Source organism: Budorcas taxicolor, chromosome 19 (genome assembly GCF_023091745.1).
Source record: "Budorcas taxicolor isolate Tak-1 chromosome 19, Takin1.1, whole genome shotgun sequence".
NCBI lineage: Eukaryota > Metazoa > Chordata > Mammalia > Artiodactyla > Bovidae > Budorcas > Budorcas taxicolor.
In genome coordinates, this window is record NC_068928.1 from 43,669,045 (window position 1) to 43,692,800 (window position 23,756).

Genomic DNA, 23,756 nt, shown 5'->3' on the forward strand with positions numbered 1-23,756 from the left:
GCTGATACTAATGAGTAGATGTTTAGTGCTCATCTGGGGTCTTGAGGTACCTGTAAGATATCCCAGAGGCTACACTGAAGTCTGTACTGGTCTGCAGCTTTGAAGAGACATCTTTATAGAGGCCACTTTTTTGGAATGGTTACTATGGGTGATAACTGGAAGTTCATAGAGTGACTTGAACACCTATGATAGAATGAGGAGGAGCCAATGCCAGTAGAGGAGACCAAGAAGTCAAGAGTGTACATCCACTGGGTGTAATGATGAACATATTCCCCTCAGGGGAATCGTGAATGGAAGGCGAGGAAACAGGAGGCCATGAGGGGCAAGGAGCTTTTCAGAAGTTCGGCAAAGAATGAAACTGGGGTGTGGGGTGAAGGGAGAGGTCTTCAGTGGGCCTGGGTCTTTAGCCCTTGGTGGTTCTGGGAACCCAGCCAAGGCCTGTGGAGGGAAGGCTGTCTTCCTTAACCTCAGAGGGTGAGTCATCTTGGCCCAGCCCACTTCCCATAAGAGGTCTGGGTCCTTTAGGAAAGTCTTTTCTCACTCTGGTGAGGCTGAGGGCTCAAGGTTACCCCAACTCCCAATGATTAGCCCTTACATGATCAGGGTGAACCCCTGACCCTAATGGTTCATCACCTTCATTTTTCAAGGCAGTGCATGCTGGGAGAAAATTTGTTTTCCAAATTCTCAGTCCTTAGTGGTCTGACTACCTAAGTTAACAAACTGAATTGAGAACGTGCAAGAACAGTAGCACAAAACAATGTGAAAATAGGTTGCTGTGGAGCCTTCAGGAATGAGGAAGATGGTTCTAGAAAGAAGAGGCAAACAAGTTGCCTTCAAGGGTCTTACCACACTGAGCCTGTTGGGTCACCTCTGCCACCACTCCCACTTCACTGAGTCCAGTGATCAGACAGCAGTCAAATCTTTGTATTTTTACTTTATTATACAAAAAAAGGGAAAACAAAACTTCCACAGTTGGCCTTAAGCTTAGGCAGACACCTCTAAGCCATTCCCTCCCACCTCCCATGATACAAATTCAAGTTGTGGTTGTTGTTGAAACCTACAAAAACACTTCTTAAATATTAGAAAAAAACGGGGTGGGGGGGCGGAGAGCAGGGGTCCTCCCACCCCAGTCATCCCATCCCAGTGCCAAAATGCACTCAGAGTGACCTCTTACAGCACCCACACCCCCACCCCCACAGCTATGTTCGTACTGTAAGAATTTTTCAATTTTTAAAACAGGAAAAAAAAGTGCCCCAAAGTTGTTTTTAAATGAAAAACACATTCCACTAAAACACAACAGCGCAGGGGCACTGGAACAGGGAAATGGGGCTCTCTGCAGGGGCTCTTGAGAAGAAATAGAACCTATGAACCCCTGTACCTAATTCCAGAAGCAGGACAAAGAAAGGGGAGTGGGGAGTAGGGAGTGTCCCCCACTAGCTCCTCCCACCCCCAGCACCACATCCGAGAGGCAAAGCAGATTATCTACCTTCCTCTGTGAGCGGGACCCACCTTTCCCACCACACCTCCTAGACAAGAGTTCTTCCTCTTGCCTTTCATTCAGAGGGGGAGGGTGGAAAAGCACAAACCCCCAATTAAATAGGTCACTGACATGATTGTTTAAAAAAATTTTGATCAAAAGCAACAACAAAAATTAAACCCACAGAGACTAGGTGGCTTGGCTTTTTGAGAGTCTAGGAATCAGGGTTCCAAAATCTGGGGGATGGCTGGGAAGGGTTAGGACAGCTGTCAAAGCAGCTTTTGCAGACCTCTCCCTCAGCTGTGGGTTTGGGGAGATGGGGTGGGGAAGGGAGCTGACCTGAGAAATCAAAGGAAATGGGGGTGGGGTAGCTGGAGGATATGGGGGGCAGGCAGGAGGGGTGTCTAAGGGCTTCCAACACATCTGTTGAAGCCCAGGTTCAGAGCTGACGGCGGCTAGGTGACCCCTCAGATGAGCTGGAGACACCTTTCCCGCCAAATAAAATATTTAAGGTTCACCTAGTCTGTCCCCCTCCCCACTGTCCTGATGGATACTGGAGACTTGCCATAGCGCCAATGGCCCTGGCTGAGGGAGACCAGCAGAGGAAGCACCAGAGTGGCTTCAGTACACCCGAACTGAATCAGAGATCAGGCAAAGCGGAAGATATGGAGAAAAGGGCCACCCCAACCTATCCCCACCAGGGTCAGTGTCTCCATAGCCCTCACAACCCTTTTACCTTCTCTTACACACACAAATACACGTGCCTTTGCACACATCCACAGGTGCACCCATGCTATGTACAGGCCACAGGCATACACACACGCACACACGCACACACACACACACACTTTTCCATACACATCAAGACCGTTTTAAAAAAGCCCCAAACCTACCCTCTAAACCCTCCCTCTCCCAGAAATGACAACAGAGACGGCAGCCGAGATCGGTAGGAAACGTCTCGTTGACAGCTCAGAGCTTAAAAAAAAAATATATACACATATATAAAAAACACTTCTGCCCCCTCCCCCCCCGCCCCCATGAGTGGGTCCAGGCAGCTCCTTCCCGCAGGGGGCAGGGAAGAAGAGGGCCATGGGGCAAGGCCTATTTCTTCATAGGCGCCGGCCCTCTTCTCCCATGTTCCCTGCCTCCAGTTCCAATGCAGGGATCCAGGCTGCAAGCCCCTCTGGAAAGAAAGGGGTCTTCCTCAAGCTTCCACCCTCCCTTGGGTTGGGCTGCAGATGTAGGGGGCCTCACTGAACTCTTTGGGAACCCCGACCCACTCCCGGGTCCATTGTCCATGCCGGAAACCGCAAGTGCAGAAGAGGGGGTGGGCTGGACCAGTCCAGTGGTGGCTCAGTCTGATGGGTACGCTCCCTGGAGGGCCCCCCAGGGCTGATGTCTCTGAGGCCGAAGAGTTCTGGCCTGGGCGCCTCCAGCGCCTACCCCCCACCGTGTTTTGTTTTGTTTTAAAAAAAAAAAAAAAGAAAGAAAGAAAGTGGGGGAGGCCAAGGGGCAGGGGACAGAACATGGGGGAGAAACAAAGGTGTTCAGCCGGAGAAGGGAGCCCCGGGTGGGGCTGAGCCTCAGTTGGAGTCAGAGTCCGAGGAGTCCCCCGAGGAGGAGGAGCTGGAGCTGCTGCCCTCGGACTCGTTGTCCTCATCCTCGTCATCGTCCTCGTCGTCGTCCTCATCCTCATCGTCCTCCTCGTTCTGGGCGACAAGGAAAGTATGGTCACCAGGGGGCCGTCCTGGCAGCCCCTCCGCCCCGCCAACCATGCCCCATCCACCCCACCTCATCCCCATCCTCGCTCTCATCCTCGCTGCTGGACTCGGAGGAGTCCCCGCCATCCTCAGAGGAGTCCCCGTTCTCATCGTCTTCCTCCTCCTCATCCTCCTCGTCTTCATCCTCATCCTCTTCATCATCATCCTCAGACTCCTGGGAGGGATGGAAGCACATCAGTGGTCCCTGCCATGCCACTCAAGGCACCTCAAATCCCCCCACCCAGCCCCCCCTTCTGGGAGGGGCTCCTTACCGACTTAGATTGCAGGGCAGTCCGACTGGACTTGGGGTTTGGGCCTCGCAGCTTGGTCATATTCTTACGTTTCTGTAGGAGGGGATGGGGACATGGGCAAAGGGAGTAGCCAGGAGTTCTGTACTGCTCCTCCCAGAAAGTGAAAGTCGTGTCCAACTCTTTGTGACCCCATGGACTTGGGCTCCTCTGTCCATGGGATTCTCCAGCCCAGAATAATGGAGTGGGTAGCCACTGCCTTCTCCAGGGGATCTTCCCAATCCAGGGATCAAACCCAGATCTCCCGAACTGCAGGCGGATTCTTCACCGTCTGAGCCACCAGGGAGCAACCCCCTAGCCCCCACCCCCACCACAAGTTCCCTCCTTATCCCAACAGCACCCTGCTCCCAGACTCACATTAGAGATGTACTCTTTATATGCTGCACGTTCCTGGGGAGACAGACTCTGGGGGAGACAGAGGAGGAGGTGAGGGCGGGAACATGACTCAAACTACTGCTGACTGAGCACACTGGTCAATCGCCAGGCAGTGGGCTCAGCTCTGACCATCATGCCACCTGCGCCCATCCCAGTCTCCTTGGGTCTCTGCAAAGAACCCTAAGGACCTGAGAACACAGCTCAGTATTTCTGCTTAAGATGCTCCAAAGCCTTTTCTAAGCTACCCCGTCCTAAGACTGCTTTCATGTCTGTCCTGTGCTCTACCCAAATGGAGGCTCCAGAGTCAGGGCCTTCCTCAACTCAGAGAAGCACCCCCGGAAGACTGCCCCAGAAGCCAAGCCCAGAGCCACTGCCAAGGCAATCTGGGGCTCACCAAATGTCTGGAACCCTTAACTCCTGCTATTCCCCCTGAGTCCTTGGCCAATCCACCTGGGTGGCTGGGGAGGACATTGGTGACTCTCCCCACTTTACAGATCCGACTGCTCAAGCAAGGGCACAGAAGGGGAGCTCAGAGGCTAGAGGCTGAGCCAGAGTCTTGGAGACATCCCCTGGTCCCGGCTGGAGGGAGGAAAAGTCAGTCTGACTTGGATCTTCCTACTCCCCGGCTGTGTGACCTGGGGTAAGTTACTTCACCTCTCTGAGCCTCAGTTTCCTTATCTCTGATAGTAACCATTACCCTGAAGGACTGCTGGGACGCTGAATGAAATCATGAATGCAGACCAGGCAGCAGGATGCTTCCTAGGGTCCCCTGCCCTCTCACCTTGACCCAGAGGTCCAGGTTCACTTTGTACTGTTTCTGCTGCTCCTCAGCCTGCTTCTTGTAGTGCTCCTTCTGGCTCTGGGAGATGCGGTGCCAGCGGCTGCCAATCTCCACCATGCGCTCCTTCAGCGGCAGGTGGTTCAGTTGACCATTGGACAGCAGCTCCTGGGAGAACTTCTGATAACCATTCCTGGGAGGTGTGGGTGTCACAGGGAGGGTCAGGACACCAACCAAGCAGCCCCTCCACCCTGACCCTCCCCACCCCAAGGAGGGACTCTAGCCCCCAGACTCACATGGGAGGTTTCTTGGGTTCTCCCTGGAACTTCATCTTCTTGGAGGAGTTTGCAGCAGCCGGGGGTGCCCGCCTCTCACTGAGCTCTCTCTGTGAGGACACCCAGGAAGGTCACTATCCTCTCTCCTGCCCCATACCTGCAGTCCCTAGCAGACTCTCCTTTTAAGTGCCAGGAAGGAGGAGAAACTGAGGCACAGCTAGGGAGCAATTTCCTAACCACTCACGCCTCCGTCATGTAGGTCCTGCTGTCTGAAAGTGGTTTCATAATTGCACTCACATGATTGGTATCCTCACTCTCATTTTACTGATGGCACGACTGAGGCTCAGAGAAGGAAGTTAAAAGACTTATTCAGGGTCACACAACCCAAGCCGGGACTTCTGGCTCCAAGTCCCACGCAGTAAGGAAAGCCACCCACCCGAGAGGATGTTCCTGAGTTCTAAGTGGGAGGAGGTGGCCCTAGCTCCATCCTGTCCCACTGAACTAACCAGAAGCCCCCTTCCCACCTCGTATCGCTTTTGGTCTTCGGCTGCCTTCTTAATCCACATCAGTTTCTCCTTCTTTTCCATGTTGTTCCAAGTCATCTCCATGGCTTTCAAGGCCTTCTCCCGGTCATTCTGGGGACAGAGAAGGGTGTCAGAAGTGGGAGGGGTCACCTGGGGCTGCCCACTGTGTGGGCAGTAGCAGAACAACCCCTTTCCGAAGAGATTAATGATAAAGCAACTACTTATGCAGAAAGAAAGAAAAGGAAAAAGACCCCTTTCCCATTGCCTGCTACCTTGAAGCGGGCCAGGTAATCGCCAATGACACTCTGTTGCCAGATCTCCTCTGCTCTCTTGGGCGACTCCGGCAACTTGCCTGGCTTCCTCTCCGACTGGGCCTTCAGCGCCGCCTCCCGGGCCTTGTACTTGGCCTGCGGAGGGACAGTAGAGGTGTCAGCCTTCCGGCCACCCCCAGGGGGCGCGCACGGCCCATCCTGCAATGGAAGGTTCTCCCCTCCACCAACGGGTGGGGAGGGGCAAGCGGAGGCGTGGGCTGGTGCAGATGTCTCCAGCCAGGGGCTCAAGCCGCCCAGCGGCCGGCTCCCCAGGGAGCCTACAGCCCACAGCTGACAGCTTCCCGCCTTCCGGCTCACTAGGTTCCCAGCCCCACCATCTGCACTCAGGCCGCTGTGTGGCTCACACCTCACACACACACCCGGGGCAGGGTGAGGAAGTGCAGCTAGCCCCCGGGGGAGAAGCGGCCCAGACTCTGCCTGGCAGCCCCTTCTGGTCTGGCAAGCCTGACCTTTTTCTTCTCCGACAGGTCATTCCACATGCGGGCCAGGAGGCGGGTCAGCTCGCTCTCTGAGAGCTCGGGCCGCTCCTCCTGCAGCTGCCGCCGCTTCTCTTCCGAGAAGATGAACATGGCTGACACGGGCCTCTTGGGCTTCTCCGAGCCGCCCTTGTAGATGTGCAAAGAGGGTCGGCGTCCACGGGGTGCTCACAGGGAGCCCCGCCTCTTCCCCTCCACCCCACCTGCTGCTTGGTCATGCCCCCTGCCCACCTTGCCCGCATCCTGGGAGGGCTTCTTGGAGGCTGGGCTGGTGGCTTGCTTCTTGTTGATGTTCAACATCTTCTCTTCCCCCAGGACCCGCTGCTGCTCCTCTTCAGGCAGGCTCTGGTCAGGGAAAAAGAGGGGGCAGCATGGGGTTGAATACGTAGTCCCTAGGCTGTGTCTGTGTTGTCCTAGGGGCCTTGCTCACCAACCACTCCCTGGCCTCTCTCTGCCCACTGCCCTCCCCGAAGGAACACTCACCTCTAGAAAACGGAGCAGGTCCACCTCATAATCCTTCTTTTTCTGGGAAAGGAAGGGGAGTCAAGGTCAGTCAGGGGGCAGCCTCACTGGAGACCTCCTATGCTCCAGGGACCAACAGTCGCCTCTCAGAAAATCGTCCAGAGCCCGGCCAGGGCCCAGTCTCCCGCCACACCTGGTAGGCAGAAGGCCCAGGACCCTGCCTTGATCAGCACAGACACTAAACCAAGCACAACACCGCGTGTAAAGCAAGGGCCCAGGGTCAGACTTCATGCTTCAAAACCCCAAGGTTCTCCGGGTGTCCCGCCACTCCAGGGCTGGCCCTTGCCCCGGCGCACCTGGTCGCACTTCTTGTGGTAGGCGTCTTTCTCCTTCTGGGAGAGGAGCTTCCACTGCTGGCTGCATAGCACCATGCGCTCTGTGCTGGGCACATCCTTCATGTTGGCCATCAGCTCTGCGCAGTACAGTGAGTAGCTGTTCCTGTCACAACCGGCAGTAAGGGAAGAGCATGCCTGTGAGTGACCAGGGAGGCCCTGGGCAGCGGCCCCCTTACTTCCAGAGCCTGGGCGGGGGTCCTTCATCAGCCCGGCTCCCTAGCTGCCTGCCGGCTCACCCCTCACCCCCCAACCCCAGGGCAGGGCAGCGCTCACGGAGGTGGCTTGGTGGGTCGCCCATCAAACTTGTCCTTGAGCTGGCGTTCAGCCTTGGTGAGGGTGGACTTGGTGATGCCCTCCTCACTGATGTTGAGCTCAGGATGCTTCTGGATGTAGTCACGCATAATCTCCTGCAGAGTGAGGTTGAGGGGATGGAGGGCAACGGGGTGTGGGGTTAGCTGGGGCCGGGGGGGTGGGGGAGAGCCGCTGGGGAAGGGAGGCAGGGAGCCAAGCTGGGGGGTGGCCGTGCATCTGCTGTGTCACAAGAGACGTGGTGCCCTGCCCTGCCCTAGCCTGAGATCTCATGTGGGGGGGGGGCAGGGGGGGCAGGGAAGGTAGGGGCAGAGGTGAGGGGCCCAGAAGGCCCCTCCCTCAGTGACGGGATGGGCAGTGACTGCCTCCCGCAGAACGCGGAGGCCGCAGAGTCAGAGGGCAGAGGCTCGTGAAGAGCCGGACGGGGAGGAGCGCAGCGGAAGCCTAACCTCGTACTCCTTCCGCTGCTCCAGGGCCTTATGAATCCATTTCAGCCTCTTTTTGTCCGAGAGCTGAGACCACTGCTTCCCCAGGGAGTCCTTCACCTCCTTCGTAGTGGCCTGCAAACCAAAAGCCGTCAGACACACACAGGCAGCCAGGGGGAGGGGAGAGGGGAAGGGGAGGGGGACACAGAGGCCCCCGCCCCCTCAGGCCACAGGAGGTCACAAGAGTGTCCCCCACGGGCCAGGAGGGGAAGGCAGAGAGGCGGAGGGTCCCGCCTGGGTGCGAGGGGACAGGCTCACACACGCACACGCACGCACGCACACGCCAGCTGGCCCAGGCCCTGTCCATGCAGCCCACCCCTGGGGAGGGGCCTCCTCTCCTGCTCCCCTGCACCATGCCCGGCCGACCTGCCGCGGCTCCCCCCTTGCCACCACCGTGCGCCCTCCCCGCCACCCCTTGGCCGGACACTCACATCTGGCCGCACTTTGAGATACACCTTCTTCTCGTGGGTGTACCACAGCTGCTGGGGGGTTTTGGGCTTCTCGGGGATGTCCGACTTCTTGGCATTCTGGATTAGGTCTGGGTGATCCTCCCTAGCCAGGGCACGGGGAGCGACAGTCAGTGGTTGGGGATGGGGGTCCTGCCAGGGCAGACCCTGGCTAGCTGCCCCACTCGCTAAGGCTCCTCAGCCCATCAGCTGGGGCCTAGTGGACCAGTGGTTAGCTGCCAGTCTCTGCCCCTGAGTGTGAACCACTACGGTCAACAAGTGACCCATCCATCTTCCATGCCTCATGGGTGTTGAGCGCCAGGCTCTAATCCCCTCTCCTGCCACACCCAGCACCCTGTGGCCTCCTCTGGGCTCCACTGCCTTACCTGAATCGGGCGAGGTTTCGCTCAAACTCCTGTTTCTCCCTCTGGAAGTCCTGAATATATTTCATCTGGGGGGAGGAGGCGATGGGGTCATCCATGACCCAAGAGCTGAGCCACAAACCCCACCAAGTCCTCCTTGCTACCTGTTTTGCCTCCCTGTCAGTGATGTGTATGGAGAATGTCGTGAGTAGGGGGGTGGGGGAAGGGAAGATGGTGGCCTGCCTTCTGGTGGGTTGGTGGGGGGGACTCTGTAGCTGACACTAGGAACTACAGGGGTCTCCCAGAACACATCCCATCCCCTCCCTTTAAGAAAGGGAGAGTCCCAGGATGGGGGTGGAGGTGGGGTGGCCACATGGCATTACCCAGTCATTCACTAAGCAGGGACAGCACTGGGATTCCCCGAGATAGTCCCCCTCTGCCTTTCCCCAACACCAAGGAAACCCCCAGGGAGGGAGTCAGGGAGGGCACAGGCCTTGCCTGTCGCTCGCTCCTCCTCTGTCTGTGGCAGCTAATACTAGTGTGCCCTCTCAGGTGGCCCACAGGGCTGGGGGCAGGCTGAGTCCCACTTCTAAGGCACTGAGGAGAGAGACTTAACTGACTGCAGCCCAGAGTGAATTCTTGTCTTCTGAAGCTGGATTTCCCCCCACCTCCAATCCTCTATCTTTGGGTCCCTGGGTGTCCTTGGCGATCCTGACACCATCCCCGCCACAACCCTCGGTCATGACCACTTTCCCTGCCTCCGATCCCTTCTTCCAGGTTCTTGGCTCCCTGCGCCGTCCCTCCCCCAGCCCCTTCCTTCTCTCACCCTGGTCCCCCCTTCCCACCATCCCATCTCTATCCCTGCATCCTTCCTGCCTCCCTGCACCCCTCCCTCTTGGACTTCTTTTCCAGCCTGTCTCTTTCCCTTCCTCGTCTACCTCCCCTCCTGGCCCCAGTTCAATGTCCCTTTTTCCTTTCTCCCTCTTCTTCCCAGATTCACAATCAGAATAGCGCTGGAGGAGGCCAGGGACACATGCTACTTGAGCCCAACCTCTGCCTCTCATCAGGTGCGAGAAGCGAGGCAGTTCTGCTTCCCTCTGAGGTTCCACAAAAAAACCGAGAGCAGAGCCCTGCCTCCTTCGCCCCAGTCTCAGCTCTCCTCTCACAGAAACAGCAGCTTTCAGAGCCAGAAGGCACCACCCAGATCAGGCTCAACCTCCACGCCTCAGATCAAGACCAGGCCCAGAAGATGGAAATGACTTACCAAAGGGCACATGTACGGTGATGCAGTGGCAGTTCAGGGGAACGGGCTGTGTGTCCCCTAGGCCAGCACTCTGTCCACTGTACCTCGGAGTTTTCTCTGTCCCGCCCTGGTCCTGAGACCCTCTGCCTCTCCCTCTCACCCCATGGGAACATCTGGGCATTGTGTATACAGTCAGCTTGCAACAGCCCCATCAGAGGGGTCAAGAATAGCTCCAGCAATTCGTACTCCGGCTTGGTTCAGGCAGCAGCTGCAGACAGCTGGATCGACCCAGTCAAACAAGCTCCTTTTTTTGGGTACAAGACCAGGCCATGTGAGCCCGAAGCCAGGGTGTGCAAACTGGGACAAGGGCTGCTCCCAGGGCTGGTGCCCTCCCGAGAGCCAGCTGCCTACACTGTCTCCTCTCCAGCAAGTGTGCCTTCTTGTCTCTTCTGCTGCCCCTCGCTAGCATCTCTCCCTGGCTCCGTCTCACCACGCAGTATCTCCTCTGTGCGTCTTTCTCTGCCCTCCACCTCTCACTGTTGTCCTACCTGCAGGCTCCTCCGATGCTGTGCTGCCTGTTTCTCCCAGGGACCACACAACCTCACTGTGTTGACCATGTCCACCCCTGCCTGGGAGGCTGGGGCAGCCTCTACCCAAGGTTAATGGGCTTGACGATCTGGGACAGCACGGGGCCACAAAGGACAATATGTGTAAGGGGGAGGAAGTCCATGTAACCTGGGGACGCACCCGTTACCTGCCTAGAGAAGAGGGCTAGGCAGGGAGCCCAGGCACTAAACCATGGTCCTGGGACACGACGCCCTCCTGCACCCCAGTTCCTCTGACCGCAAAATCCAGACCACTCAGTCTCCTGGAGTTACCTCTATGAGCATCAAGTGAGACCATGTGGGGAAACGTCAGACGTGAACGGCTGTGCAAGCCTAACAGTGAGGACATGTGTGTGAAAGAGGACATGTGTGTTACAGTGTCTGTCTTGGTCGTGGTTACATCTGTAGCAGTGCCAACACCTGAGGGTGTGTGCGCCCGGGAGGCGATGATCAGGTGCACTCCCCAAGGCCCTCCTCTACTCTGCTGACCCACCCACGCCCCCGACGCCAGGTCCCTCGGTCTAAACCCTTGCTGCCCCCCTACCCCCCGAGCCAGATAACCTACACCATACCAGCTTCTCCCCACCTCTTCCCTCTGCACCTTAGCCCCCCGCCCCCCACCTTCTTCTTCTCCGGCAGTTCCTTGTATTTCTTGGACAGAATCTTGGTCAGGTCCAGGTTACTCATCTCCGGGTGGAGTTTAGCATACTTGGCCCGCTTCTCCATGAAGAAGCGAAAGTAAGGGGTCAGGGGCTTCTTTGGGAAGTCCGGATGTTTCTGGAAGGAGGGACAAGGACACAGTCTAGGTGAGACACTGTTCTTTGAGCCTTGCTTTTCTGAACTCTCGTGTTTCTCCACTTGGAAACTCACCTTGAGTTTTTTGCCTTTGTAAGGATTTTTAACGTGTTCCTGAGCATCGAGGATCAATTCTGTCAATGTACGGAACTTTCTCACCTGGAGGAAGAAAGGAGGTGAGGATAAGGGGAAGTACCAAAGAGGGGAATGCCACCCAGGAGCATACCCTCGTTTTCCAACAGGCCTTCTCTACTTTCCACTAGATTGAAGATATCAAAGGAGAAGGGCTGGGGTCGAGAGCGACACAGCTCAGGCTGTGCTGATACCCAGGCACTGGCCCATGTTTACTGCAGAGGTCCAGGCAGTCGGTACACATCGTAGGAGAGCAAGAAGGCGACCACCTAACCTCGAAATGGTTGTCCATGTCAGCACCTCATTCAATCCCCAGAACAGCTCAGGTGACAGATGCTCTAAGATGGTAAGTATTCAAGGCCACATAGCTTAGAAAGTAGAACTGAGAAGTCTTGGCCAGTGCTGTCAACCGTGCCAACTCCCGAAATGCACAAGGGCGACCACACGAGGACCTCGCCTGGTCTCTTTCCTTCCTGTTTATAGACTTCTGTTTCATCTCCCCCACCAAGAAGGCTGAAGCAAGGGTAGGTGGAGATGTGTGTTCGAATGTGTTGGGGAGGGAGGGGAATCCATTACCTCGTTAGAAATCTCCACCCATTTCAGCTTGCACATGTCTCCAGAAAAGTCTTTAAATGCTACTTTTTCCCAGTCCATATGTGACTCGGTGGTTTTGAACTTGGAGCTGTCATTGGATGGAATGTTGTTCTTCATGCATTCCAGCAAAGTCAACATGTCTTCCTGGGACCAGCGGTCTGGGAAGGGTAAGAAAGGCCATTATGCCTGGCTCATGCCAGCCCCCATCTGTTCCCTGGTCCTTAAGCACTCAACCCTTCCTTCCCAGAGCATCTCAGACCCTTCAGATGGTTATCTCCATCTGAAGACACAGACAACACATGGCCTGGCCCTAAGGAAAAGCTGTGGCCATATAGATTAGAGCAGGGACTCCAGTCCAGACAACATCACACCTGGAAAACCAGACTTGGACTCAAGTTTGGCTTACTTCAAAGCTATTATCATTTCTAACGTGCCAGCCTGCCATGGGTTACAGTTTATTGTAGGGAAGGGGGGAGGGGAAGGAAACCACAGTGATTTGGGACCCTGTTGGAGAACAGCTAGCTTACTGCAGAAGAAAGGGAAACAAAGAGACCACACACCTAAACGTGAAGCTAAATTCAGTCCCAGCTCTACGTGGCTACCCTAAATGTGCAGACTGAGGCAGGGGTGTGGGCCGCAAGGAGAACCCACGGCAATGTTTTGCTCCAGCATAGCTGGAGACTAACATTAGAGATGTGAGTATTCCACCACCCTATCCTCTCTCTCAGAAAGGACCAAAGGAGACTTTGGAGCAAGTAAAAGAATGATAGAGCCATACAAGGCAGCTAAGAGGCAAAGCCAGCAGGTGGGCAAAGGGTGAGCTCTGCTCCAGGGAGGGCCCCCCACCCTAGAATTCTGAGTTGTTTTCCCAGCCCAATTCCCCATGGAAGCAAAAAAAAAAAAAGGAGTCTGGACCAGCTATTTCCAGCCACTGAAAGGCAGCTCCATTAAGGGCTCTCTGGAGGGGACTACTGGGGAAGGTGAGCTAGGATGATAGCCAGCCACAGCTAGGAGTCAAAAGGGCTCTTGACTTGCATTCACATCTGGTCACCTGGGTCAGGGTTTTTGCAGGAGGGTCACATGAACCCATAATCCTCTCTCCTCTCAGTGCCCCACAGGCATTGCCAGATGCTCAGATTCATCCTACCCACCCTGCCACCCTACAACTGGATCCCCACTGGATGGGGTAGAGTATAATTAAGTGTGTTTCAGGTCTCCAGCCATCAAAACACCCTTCCTCTCCAACCTGCCTCACCAAACACTATGCCCTCTTAATAACAATTAAAAAAAAACAACCCTGAAAAGCTTTCCCAATCCCTTTCATCTCCCCCTTGCTCCCATATCCCTTGTCTCTCCTCCCATCCCAGGACACTGCTGAGGACACACTCGGGGTGACTGGGAACCCCAGAAGAAAGACTTAAACAGGCCTCTTCCTCCCTCTCTAACCTGGGGGTGAGGGGAATGGAGTGTGAAAAATACAATTTGTAGGTTCAAAGCCAAATAATTTGGGTTTAGCCAAACACCCAGTGTGAGGGGTGTTTGACACTCAAGTGCCTTCCTCCCATTTCAGTTCAGAGAACCCCGATGGGAGAAAACCTTTAGAAGGAGAGTGGGCCTCGCATACCTACGTGAGAATGGAGGGTTTAAGTTAGAGGGCTGAGGCTGGGGCTCCTACCTTGGCCTTTAGGGGCGGCCATTTCCAGGTCTGTGGGGCAGTCGGCTTCTCCGTTCATTCTCCAGCCGTCCAGCCACTTCCTCGGTCGTGCTGGCCAGGCAAGCCGGGGTCAAAGCCACCTCACCCTTTAGAAAAGACACCAGTCCCCTCTCAGGCGGGCTGAGAGGTGGGGGACTGTCTATCACTCCCTCCCCGAAAGGGGAGGGGAACATAACCCCACACTCTCAGAGAGACCCAGCCAAGACTCCAGAAGACTTGATGAGTTGGTGGGGGTGAGAGTGCACTCCTCTACCTCCTAACCCCACCCCCAGCCCCTACAGCCTCTACAGCTCCACTCATAGGCGTGCGCCCTCCGCTGCCCACGCGAGACACTGCTCCGCGCTCCAGCGCGCCGCGAGCGCCCGCCCTCCGCCCTCCGCCCTCCTTCCCCCACCCGGGCAAAAAAAAAAAAAACTCCTCCTCTTCTGTGCGCCCCGCCCCGGGGAGGCCCCAGGCTGGAGGGCGGGGGAGGAGGAAGGGCGGGTAAAGGGCGCGCGCGGTCGCGGAAGCGGGCACGCGCCTCAGTCTCCTCCTCCCGCTCCCCCCGGCCGGTTCCCCCCGCCTCCGCAACCCGGCGGGGACCCGGACGCAGCGCAGCCGCCGCCAGCCCCGGAGCGCAGCGGCCGCACCGCCCCCGGGGACCGGATCCGGATTCCCGACGCCCTCCCCCTCAGGCTCCCGACGCCGTCCCCGCCCGCCTGGGCGGGCAAGCAGCCGGAGAGAAGCGGCCTGGCCTGGCCCCCGCCCCCGAGCCACCCACCCCGGCCAGAGGCGCCGCCACCGCCCAGCCACCCCGACGCGCACGGAGGAGCCCGGCGCAGAGGCGCGACCACGGCGGGAACCGCCGCCTCCTCCCCCGAGCCTGCGGCCCAGCCCCGCCGGCGCCCCCGCCCGGGCCTCCGGGGAGCCGAGCCAAGGAGAGGGCGGGAGGACGGCGGCCGGGAGGCGGGGGAGCAGCGCTCACCGGCCCCGCCGCCCCCTCCGGCGGCCGGCGAGAACTGCGCCTGCCGGCTCGGAGAAGCGCGGGCTCCTCCGCCCGCGGCCGGGGCTCGGCTTGGGCCTCGCTTCCTGCCCTCCCCTCCCCCGGCTCTCGGCGTCCTCTCCATTTGCCCTGGTCCTCTCTCGCCCAGTTCTCTGCCTGGAACTCGCCCCGGGTCTCCAGGCGTCCACCGCACCCACGGCTCGCTCCCCGCCGCCTGGCCCCGGCCCCGACCCCGACCCGGCGCGCGTCCTCAGCCGCCTCGGTTACCCGGCGCAGCGCGGCCTCCGGGCTTCCCGCTCCGGCGGCTCCCTCCCCGGCTCTGAGCGGCGGCGCCCTCCCCCGCTCGGCCGGGCACAGCCGCAGCTCCCTCCCGCGGCGGCAGCGGCTCCTCCTCCGGGCGCGGCGGCGGCGGCGCTGGGGCGGCGGCTGCTGCTGTGGCGGCGGCGGCTGCGGCTGTGGCTGCTGCCTGCTGCTCCTCGCGGCGAAAAGCACAAAGCACAGCGCCCTCCGCCTGCAGGCAGCCCGCCCGCCGCCCGCCCGCCGGCCCCGGCCTCAGCTCGCACACCCCCCGCCGCCGCCGCAGCCTCCGCCGCCGGAGCGGGGAGGAGGAGGGAGAAGGGAGGAGGAGGAGCGGGAGGGGGGGCGGGAGAAGCGGGGCAGCGAGCGCGTCCTTCCCCGTAGAGCGCACACCGACCCCCGGGGAGCGAGCGCCAGCCCGCCCGCCTCGCCGGCTCCGCTCCCTCCCACAGCCTGCCCGGGCGGGCTCCGCGGGGGGCAGCTGGGAGGAGGGGCGGGAGCTGGGGGGACCCGGGCGGCCGAGGCGGAGGGAAGGAAGGAGGGGAGGGGGGTAGTGCTGGTGGTGGTGGTGGTGGCGGCGGCGGCGGCGGCTGCTGCTGCCGCCGGGGAGGGGGGGGGGGTCGGGGCAGGGAGACACGCAGCCGCCCGGATGGCGGCGGGGCTCGGAGCCGAGGCGGGCGGGCGCCGAGAGCGACCTCGCCAGACCCGCGGGGGAACTAGCAGGCTCGGCCGGCGCAGGAGGGAGGGCGCGAGGCGCGACCGCAGAGAGGGTGCCGGAGGGCCCCCCGGCAGCTGGAGAGGCTCCGGGGGTGTTTGCAGCCCGGCTCCAGAGCTCTCTCCCCCAGCTCAGATTCGGGCTTCCACTCCAGCCCTCACCCGCTTACTCGCCCGCCTCCTGGAGCTGGCATTTCGCGCCCACCCTTATCCCCGGAGCGTAGCCACCGGCTTGGGGCGCACGCAAGCCAATCGCCGTGCCAGGCTTCGGAGCCTGCCTCGCTGCTAAGCAGCACACACACGAAACTTGAAAAAAAAATCCCTAAAAAATGTCCTCTTTGCAAATTAAAAAATCTCCTTTGCTCTTTAAATCCCACAAACGGCGATAAAGCTACGAGTCGGCGGAGGAGCCTCTGGGGGAGCTGGTTCAATCCAGCCCGGCATGGCTCCCCAGGCCTGCCCGGGCGCATGGAGATCGGCGCCGCCGCCACTCGCAGAAACCCCTCTCCCCCGAAATCCGCGGCGCCGGGGCTCACTTACCGAGCGTGTGAATGGGACCACGGGCCAAGGGCACCTTAAGGGTGCGGCGGGCCGAAGAGCTGAGCCGCAGCTCCGCCGCAGCCGACGCCGGGGCAGCAAGCCGCCAGACAAAGCCCGAGATGGCGAAGCGGAGCGACGGCTAATGGCGAGCCCCACGCGCCGCGCTCCGCCCGCCCCGCTCCGCCCGCCCGCCCGCCCGCCTCGGCGCAGCGCAGCGCCGCTCCGAGCGCTAGCCCGTCAGAGCCGCCTCGGCGCCGCCGCCTCCCGGGCCACCCCGGCCTCGCCTGGCCCCTCCGCCTCCTCCGGGCGACTCAGCCTCACCCCTTCCCTCCCACCGTGCTGGGGGCTGCACGAAAATAAAAAAAAGAAAAGGAAAAATGCTTTTCTTTTTTTTTTCCCTCCTTTTGGCAGGGCGGGCGCGTTGAGACTTTCGAGTCTTTTTGCCCCCAGCTCGCACTCACCTGCGGAGCCGCCGGGAGGGCTGGGGGTGGGGGCGCGTGGGGCTGGAGCCGGCGAGCGCGGGTTGAAAGCTAGCCAAGCTCTGCAGCGCCCGACCCGGGCGTATACGCCGCCGCCAGTCCCCGCAGAGAAATCGTCCTCCTACCCCCGCCTCCATCGCTCTGCGTTTCTCTTCCAATCAGCCGATCGCTTGGCGGCTCCTCCATTCTCCGGCCAAGCCTGCTGCCTAGAGCGAGCTCCACTCCTCCATCTGCTCGCCCGGCTCCTCGCTCCCCTGCCGGGGCCGGCGAGGCGACGTTGGGCCGGAGGGGGATTTGCGAGGGAACCTGCCGGCTTCCCGCTCCCATTGCTCCCTCCCCGCTGCCTCCTGCTTCTCTCCTGCGTCTTTCCAACTCTCCCCTGTCGCCACTGGTGTGTGTCTGAGTGTATGCGCGGGTTTCTTTCTTTTTTTTTTTTTTTATTGCTCTTTGCTTTTGCAACCCTGGAGCCAAAGCAGGGTGGGGGGGAGAGAAAAGGGGGGGAAGGGTGTTACCAAAAAAAAAAAAAAAGCAAGCAAGAAAAGCTCTTAGGTTTGCAACACATTGGAAAACAGGGGGAGTGCCCCGCCTCGTCCGTTCTCGGTGCCCCGCGAGGGCCTTCCGGGTTTTAGAGCGAACCTCTCGCTATTCTCAATGCCCCTCACCTCCTCCGAGTTTAGGATCCGAGGAGTCCGAGCAAAGAGTTGTCCCCCCGGGCCATAGTAAAGGGGTGTCAGGGTGAGAGTTGGGGGCATTTTTCAAGAAGCAGCAACCATCCGTCCCACCCCTGCTTCGGTAGCTGGGCCGCGGGAGTCGGTTGAGAGCAAAAATCCCGGTGGGTTTAGGCGAAGGGGATTCCGGGGCGAAGCGGAGCCGCGAGACCGCGCTTCGCGCATCTCCCCTTCGGTCTCTGCCTCCAGTCTCCAGCCTGCTCCCCCTTTAATTTCCAACCCCCCCCCCACCCTTTAATCTAATTTCTTCCAACTCCACCTTTGTTGTTAACCGGCGTCACGCCCGGACCAGCCAATCCCCGGCACGCTATCAGCTTGTCAAAAAGGCTTGGCCAGCCCTGGGAAAGCAGGCCGCGGGCTCTGCTCCCCCTGCCCCTCCTCCCCCGGCGGCGGCGGGGAGCCGCGAGGGGAGCCTGGCACCCCGGCCTCGCCGCCAGAGCCGCAGCGGGGCAGCCTTCCCGTAGGCCTCCGCTCTCCACCATCCTGCGGGCCGGAGATAGAAAGGCCTAGGCGCGACCACCATCTATCCTCCCACTGCCGTCGGCTGCGGTTGTCTGTCTCTGCCTCTCCTCCACCGAGAAAGGTTCATCTGGACGCAGGAAGCCAGAAGACGGTCTGAAGAACGCCTGCTTCCATCAGGCGAGCGTACGGTTTGGGCCATCGCTCCGGGGCGGCGCCATCGCCCCCGGCTCTAGGGATGCCGGCCTACCACAGCGGCACTGCCAGCTGGGCCGCCGGCCCCTCTGGACTCTTCCCCTGTCACACAGTCTTCTCCATCCTCACACCACGGCCTCGCTGTTGCTGTAATTTATCTTGTCTCCTGGGAGAACTGAGAGTCCTTTCCCAGGACTTCCACAGCCCACATCTGCCACGTTTCACAAACCGGGAGGAAAATCTTGTCAAGATCTGGTGTGTCCGAATTTTTTAGTGGGTAGGAGGGGCCAATTTACCTTGATGCTAATGAAGCTTAAGCTTCAGGGCCCCTCATCGCAGGCTATCTCTTTACTTTTGATTCATCATTTGGTATTATTTTTTACTCTCCCCTCCCCCTCCCCACAAACCCAGTTCTGCCCTTGGAACCTACAGAGGGCATTTTGTGAAGGACCAAGCCATGTCACACTGTACTTAGAACCTGCTGCTGCTGCTGCTGCTAAGTCGCTTCAGTCGTGTCCGACTCTGCGTGACCCCATAGACGGCAGCCCACCAGGCTCCTCCGACTCTGGGATTCTCCAGGCAAGAATACTGGAGTGGTTGCCATTTCCTTCTCCAACTTAGAACCTGCAGGGAATGACTTTCTTGTTTTGACTTCGAAACATCAAAGGGTTTGGAGTCAGAAGTCCCGGGTTTCCAGCCTCTGAGCTTTCCCACCTTAACAGTGTGAGTTTGATTAAATGTCTTAACTTCATCTGATCCCAGTTTTCTTGTCTATAAAATTAGAATAGCAGCTGTGAGATTACTTCAGTCCCGAGGGTCGCTCGACAATTGCATCGGCGGCGAGTATCCTGCAGCATTTCCCCACTACTGCAGCGGTAGTCACGATGAATTTGCCCCTCAACCCCAAACCTTTCCTCAGCGGATTAACAGGAAGGCCAGTAATGGTGAAGCTTAAATGGGGAATGAAGTACAAAGGCTACCTGGTGTCTGTAGATGGCTATATGAACATGCAGCTTGCAAACACAGAAGAATACATAGATGGAGCATTGTTTGGACATCTGGGTGAAGTTTTACTAAGGTGTAATAATGTCCTTTATATCAGCGGTGTTGAAGAAGAAGATGGGTAAATGAGAGAATAGCATCTTTGGGGGGGGAATTTTTTTATATGTATTTGTAGACAATAAAAATTTGGTTTTCAAAAAAGAAATTAGAATAGCAGTCCTATGTTCTCTGCTTTTCTCACCAGGGGTTGAAGGGTTGAGTAAGATGATGTATGTAAAACTGTAAAATACTCCACAATGTCACTTGCAACATTTACAATGGGAGAAACTTAGACCCCAAGAAAGTTCCAAGTCTTCCACACACAGATCTAGTGTCCAGGTGTCCCAGCTCCTGGCCCTGAACTTCTTGGCTGGGCCAAGGAGCCTTTTGGTAAAGTGCTTTGGAATAAAACAGGGTGAACGTGAATCATAAGAATGATTATTATTGATTTTTCATTCCTTGGGCAGCAAAAGTCATGGCTGGCACTCCTCCCACTTGGAAACTGACTGGCTTGTTTTACATCTCCTGTGTCTCTGGTGAGGTCAGGAGTCTAGACTTGGGCTATGGGCCCAAGAGCTATGGGCTATGGGCCCAGAGCATAAGGGAACCTACCTACGCCCCCTCTTCCAATTTATTACCCCCTTGCTCCCAGTTTTCTGCCCTGTACCTCCAAGCAGAGCCTTAGCATTCCACAATCCCAGCCAGGCTGGTAACAAGGCATAATCCTAGCTACACATTCTCCACTTGGCCCCCGGCTTTCCCTGGGTTGCCAGTATCCCAGCACTAGTTCATATAAAATCCCTGCTGTGCCTGGAATGCATTAACCAAAGTGTGACACTTCAATTCCTAGTGTACATGGAATAATTTTAGATGGTATACAGATGAACATACTGTTTTCAAAGTTATGTATCATAATGTGTAGTTGGAAATGTTCTGTTTTCTTTTTTTTTTAAGATAGTGACATAAAGATGCTGCTTCTTGTTTGAGTGTGAGGAAGCTACTGTCCCTCTTTTATTTTTTTCTTTTTTAATTGTATAACTTTCAGGGAGTAAACTGCACACATCTTAAAGAATACAACTTGATGCATTTTTACATATGTATACATAGTATACATGTAATGTGTATACACACACACATATATATGTACATACATGCACACATATATATAATGTAACTATCACCCAGATCAAGATATTGAATATTTCTAGCATTGAGCATGGCACCCCACTCCAGTACTCTTGCCTGGAAAATCCCATGGACGGAGGAGCCTGGTAGGCTGCAGTCCATGGGGTCGCTAAGAGGCGGGCATGACTGAGCAACTTCACTTTCACTTTTCACTTCCATGCATTGGAGAAGGAAATGGCAACCCACTCCAGTGTTCTTGCCTGGAGAATCCCAGGGATGGGGGAACTTGGTGGGCAGCTGTCTATAGGGACGCACAGAGTCGGACATGACTGAAGCGACTTAGCAGCAGCAGCAGCATTGAGCAAGCTCACTCAAAGTCAGTATTCCCCTCCAAATGTCACCAGTATTCTGGGCTATTGCCATAAGTTTAGACTGTTTTTGGAGTTCATATACATGGAATCATTCAGTATATATATTTTTACATCTGGCCTCTTTCACTCACCATTGTGTCTGAGATTAATTTATGATCTTCCACGTAGTAGTGGTTCAATGCCTTTTCGTTGCCATACAGTAGTATTCCATTGTAGACATTAGTCAGTTCAGTTGCGAAGTCATGTCCCACTCTTTGCAACCCCATGGAATGCAGTGCTCCAGGCTTCCCTGTCCATCACCAACTCCCAGAGCTTACTCAAACTCATGTCCATCAAGTTGATGATGCCATCCAACTATCTCATCCTTTGTCGTCCCCTTCTCCTCCCAACTTCAATCTTTCCCAGCATCAGGGTCTTTTCCAATGAGTCAGTTCTTTGCATTAGGTGGCCAAAGGATTGGAGTTTCAGCTTCAGCATCAGTCCTTCCAATGAATATTCAGGACTGATTTTCTTTAGGTTGGATCTCCTCTCAGTTCAACGGATTCTCAAGAGTCTTCTCCAAAACCGCAGTTCAAAAGCATAAATTCTTCGGCACTCAGCTTTCTTTTAGTCCAACTCTCACATCTGTACATGACTACTGGAAAAACCATAGATTTGACTAGATGGACCTTTGTTGGCAAAGTAATGTCTCTGCTTTTTAACATACTGTCTAGGTTGGTCATAGCCTTTCTTCCAAGGAGCAAGCATCTTTTAATTTCATGGCTGCACTCACCATCTGCAGTGATGTTGGAGTCCAGAAAAATAGTCTGTCACTGTTTCCATCGTCTCCCCATCTATTTGCAATGAAGTGGTGGGACCGGATGCCATGATCTTAGTTTTCTGAATGCTGAGCTTTAAGCCAACATTTTCACTCTCCTCTCACTTTTTAGTTCTTCGCTTTCTGCCATAAGGGTGGTGTCATCTGCATATCTGAGGTTATTGATATTTCTCCCGGCAGTCTTGATTCCAGCTTGTACTTCATCTAATCCGGCATTTCGCATGATGTACTCTGCATATAAGTTAAATAAGCAAGGTGACAATATACAGCCTTGACGTACTCCTTTCCTGATTTGGAACCAGTCTGTTGTCCCATGTCCAGTTCTAACTGTTGCTTCTTGACCTGCATACAGATTTCTCAGGAGGCAGATCAGGTGGTCTGGTATTCCCATCTCTTTAAGAATTTTCCACGGTTTGTTGTGATCCACATAGTCAAAAGCTTTGGTGTAGTCAACAAAGCAGAAGTAGATGTTTTTTTTCTGGAATTCTCTTGCTTTTTCAATGATCCGATGGATGTTGGCAATTTGATCTCTGGTTCCTCTGCCTTTTCTAAATCCAGCTTGAACATCTGGAAGTTCACGATTCACATACTGTTGAAGGCTGGCTTGGAGAATTTTGTTTCAGCCGGGTTTCCAGCTGTGGGGGGCACCATTCCAGGTAAGGCATCCAACATGGTGAGGCCCCTGAGCCCCTGCCTCCGTGACACCCCCTCCTGCCCCTCAGTGCTGCTGCTGTTCCTCTGCCTGCTGTTGCTCCTCCGTCTCCAGATCCGATCATAGTGAGGGAAAGATGAGCGAGGAGAAGGCGACTTCTGATAATGAGGTGCATTTGTGGCATAAGATGGAGGAATAGGAGGACGTGTGCGCATCTCCTGCAAGAATTCCAAAACTACAACTCGCTGCTGAACAACCGTCGACTGCAGAATGTTGGATCCCACCAAAAAAAGATACCCCACATCCAAGGGCAAAGGAGAAGCCCCAGCAAGATGGAAGGAGGGGTGAAATCACGTCTGGAATCAAACCCCTTACTGGCCAGAGATGATCAGAGGGCTCAAACAAACCTTCTGCGCACCAGGGCCCAGAGACCCCACAGAGACTGAGCCAGAACTGTGTTTGAGTATCTCCTGTGAAGGTATTGGTCAGCAGTGGCCTGCGCAAGGGCAGGGGCTGTGGGTGCAGTAGACCTGGGTATGGCATAAGCCCTCTTGGGGGAGGTCACCCCACCATAGAGCTACCAGAACTTAAGACAGGACTGAGGAAACAAGACTCTTGGGAGGGCACAAACAGAACTTTGTGTGCTCCAGAACTCAGGAGGAAGGAGCAGTGACTCCGAAAGAGGCTGACCCAGACTTGCCCGTGAGTGTTCAGGAGTCTCCGGAGGAGGCGTGGGTCGATGGCGGCCTTCTATAAGCTCAGAGGCACTGAATGCGGCAGTGCGTGCATGGAACCTTTTGAAGGAGGTTGCCATTATCTTCATTACCTCCACCATAGTTTAGCCTCAGGTCAAACAACAGGGAGGGAACACAGCCCCCTCCGTCAACAGAAAATTGGATTGTATGCAAATGTGCGTGCTAACTCACTTCTGTCCTGTCTGATTCTTTGTGACCCCATGGGCTGTGGTCCACCAAGCACCTTTGTCCATGGGATTCTCCGGGCAAGAATACTGGAGTGGGTTGCTATGCCTTCCTTCAGGGGATCTTCCTGCCCGACCCTTGTCTCTTATGTCACCTGCATTTAAAGATGGATTCTTTACCCTTAGCACCACCTGGGAAGCTCATTCCATTGTGTAAGTATACCACAACTTATTCTTTCTAATTTTCATGGGGATACAGGTTATTTCCAGTCTTTGACTACTGAGTAAAAGTTTCAAACGTTCTTGTGCATATCTTTTGGTAGATATATGAATTCATTTTTCCTGTAGATTTCTAGTAGATTTCCTTTATCATAGGGTATAAATATATTGGACATTATTAGATATTGCCAAATAATGTCAGTATTTTTGGATTTTGATCGTTTTAAGAAGTGTGTTCTTTGTTTTAATCTCATGGTTTTAATTTGAAACTCCTTAATGACATGATGTCGGGTATCTTCTCATATGCCTAGTTGCCCTGTGAATATCCTTTTTTTAGTGAGATGTCTGTTCAGATCTTCTGCCCATTTTTA

At 56.1% G+C, this 23,756-nt stretch overlaps 1 protein-coding gene across 4 annotated transcripts; it reads right to left on the reverse strand.

Moving 5' to 3' along the window:
* Positions 1-2,420: 2,420 nt before the first annotated feature.
* Positions 2,421-16,528, reverse strand: UBTF (upstream binding transcription factor). Of its 4 annotated transcripts, none has more exons than XM_052658428.1 (21): positions 16,381-16,528; positions 13,809-13,933; positions 12,116-12,291; positions 11,483-11,566; positions 11,234-11,389; positions 8,789-8,853; positions 8,388-8,508; positions 7,921-8,031; positions 7,436-7,569; positions 7,124-7,265; positions 6,789-6,830; positions 6,537-6,650; positions 6,279-6,434; positions 5,770-5,904; positions 5,498-5,608; positions 4,995-5,083; positions 4,702-4,891; positions 3,903-3,950; positions 3,510-3,581; positions 3,269-3,412; positions 2,421-3,186 (listed from the first exon to the last, which is right to left on the reverse strand). In XM_052658428.1, the coding sequence occupies exons 2-21, from the start codon at positions 13,864-13,866 to the stop codon at positions 3,061-3,063; spliced, it is 2,274 nt and encodes a 757-aa protein (XP_052514388.1). In that variant the 5' UTR covers positions 13,867-13,933; positions 16,381-16,528; the 3' UTR covers positions 2,421-3,060. The 4 variants fall into 4 exon arrangements, with proteins under 4 accessions (XP_052514388.1, XP_052514387.1, XP_052514389.1 ...); XM_052658427.1 differs by lacking the exon at positions 16,381-16,528 and adding an exon at positions 15,097-15,221; XM_052658429.1 differs by lacking the exon at positions 16,381-16,528 and adding an exon at positions 14,608-14,728.
* Between the last annotated feature and the right edge of the window lie 7,228 nt (positions 16,529-23,756).

Excerpts from the sequence above, each read along its gene's own strand:
- UBTF (XM_052658428.1), bottom strand. The coding sequence starts at position 13,866 with ATGAACGGAGAAGCCGACTGCCCCACAGACCTGGAAATGGCCGCCCCT. Across the intron at positions 7,266-7,435 it reads CGACCCACCAAGCCACCTCC|GAACAGCTACTCACTGTACT; the intron begins GTGAGCGCTGCC and ends CGGTTGTGACAG. Across the intron at positions 5,609-5,769 it reads ATTACCTGGCCCGCTTCAAG|AATGACCGGGAGAAGGCCTT; the intron begins GTAGCAGGCAAT and ends CTCTGTCCCCAG.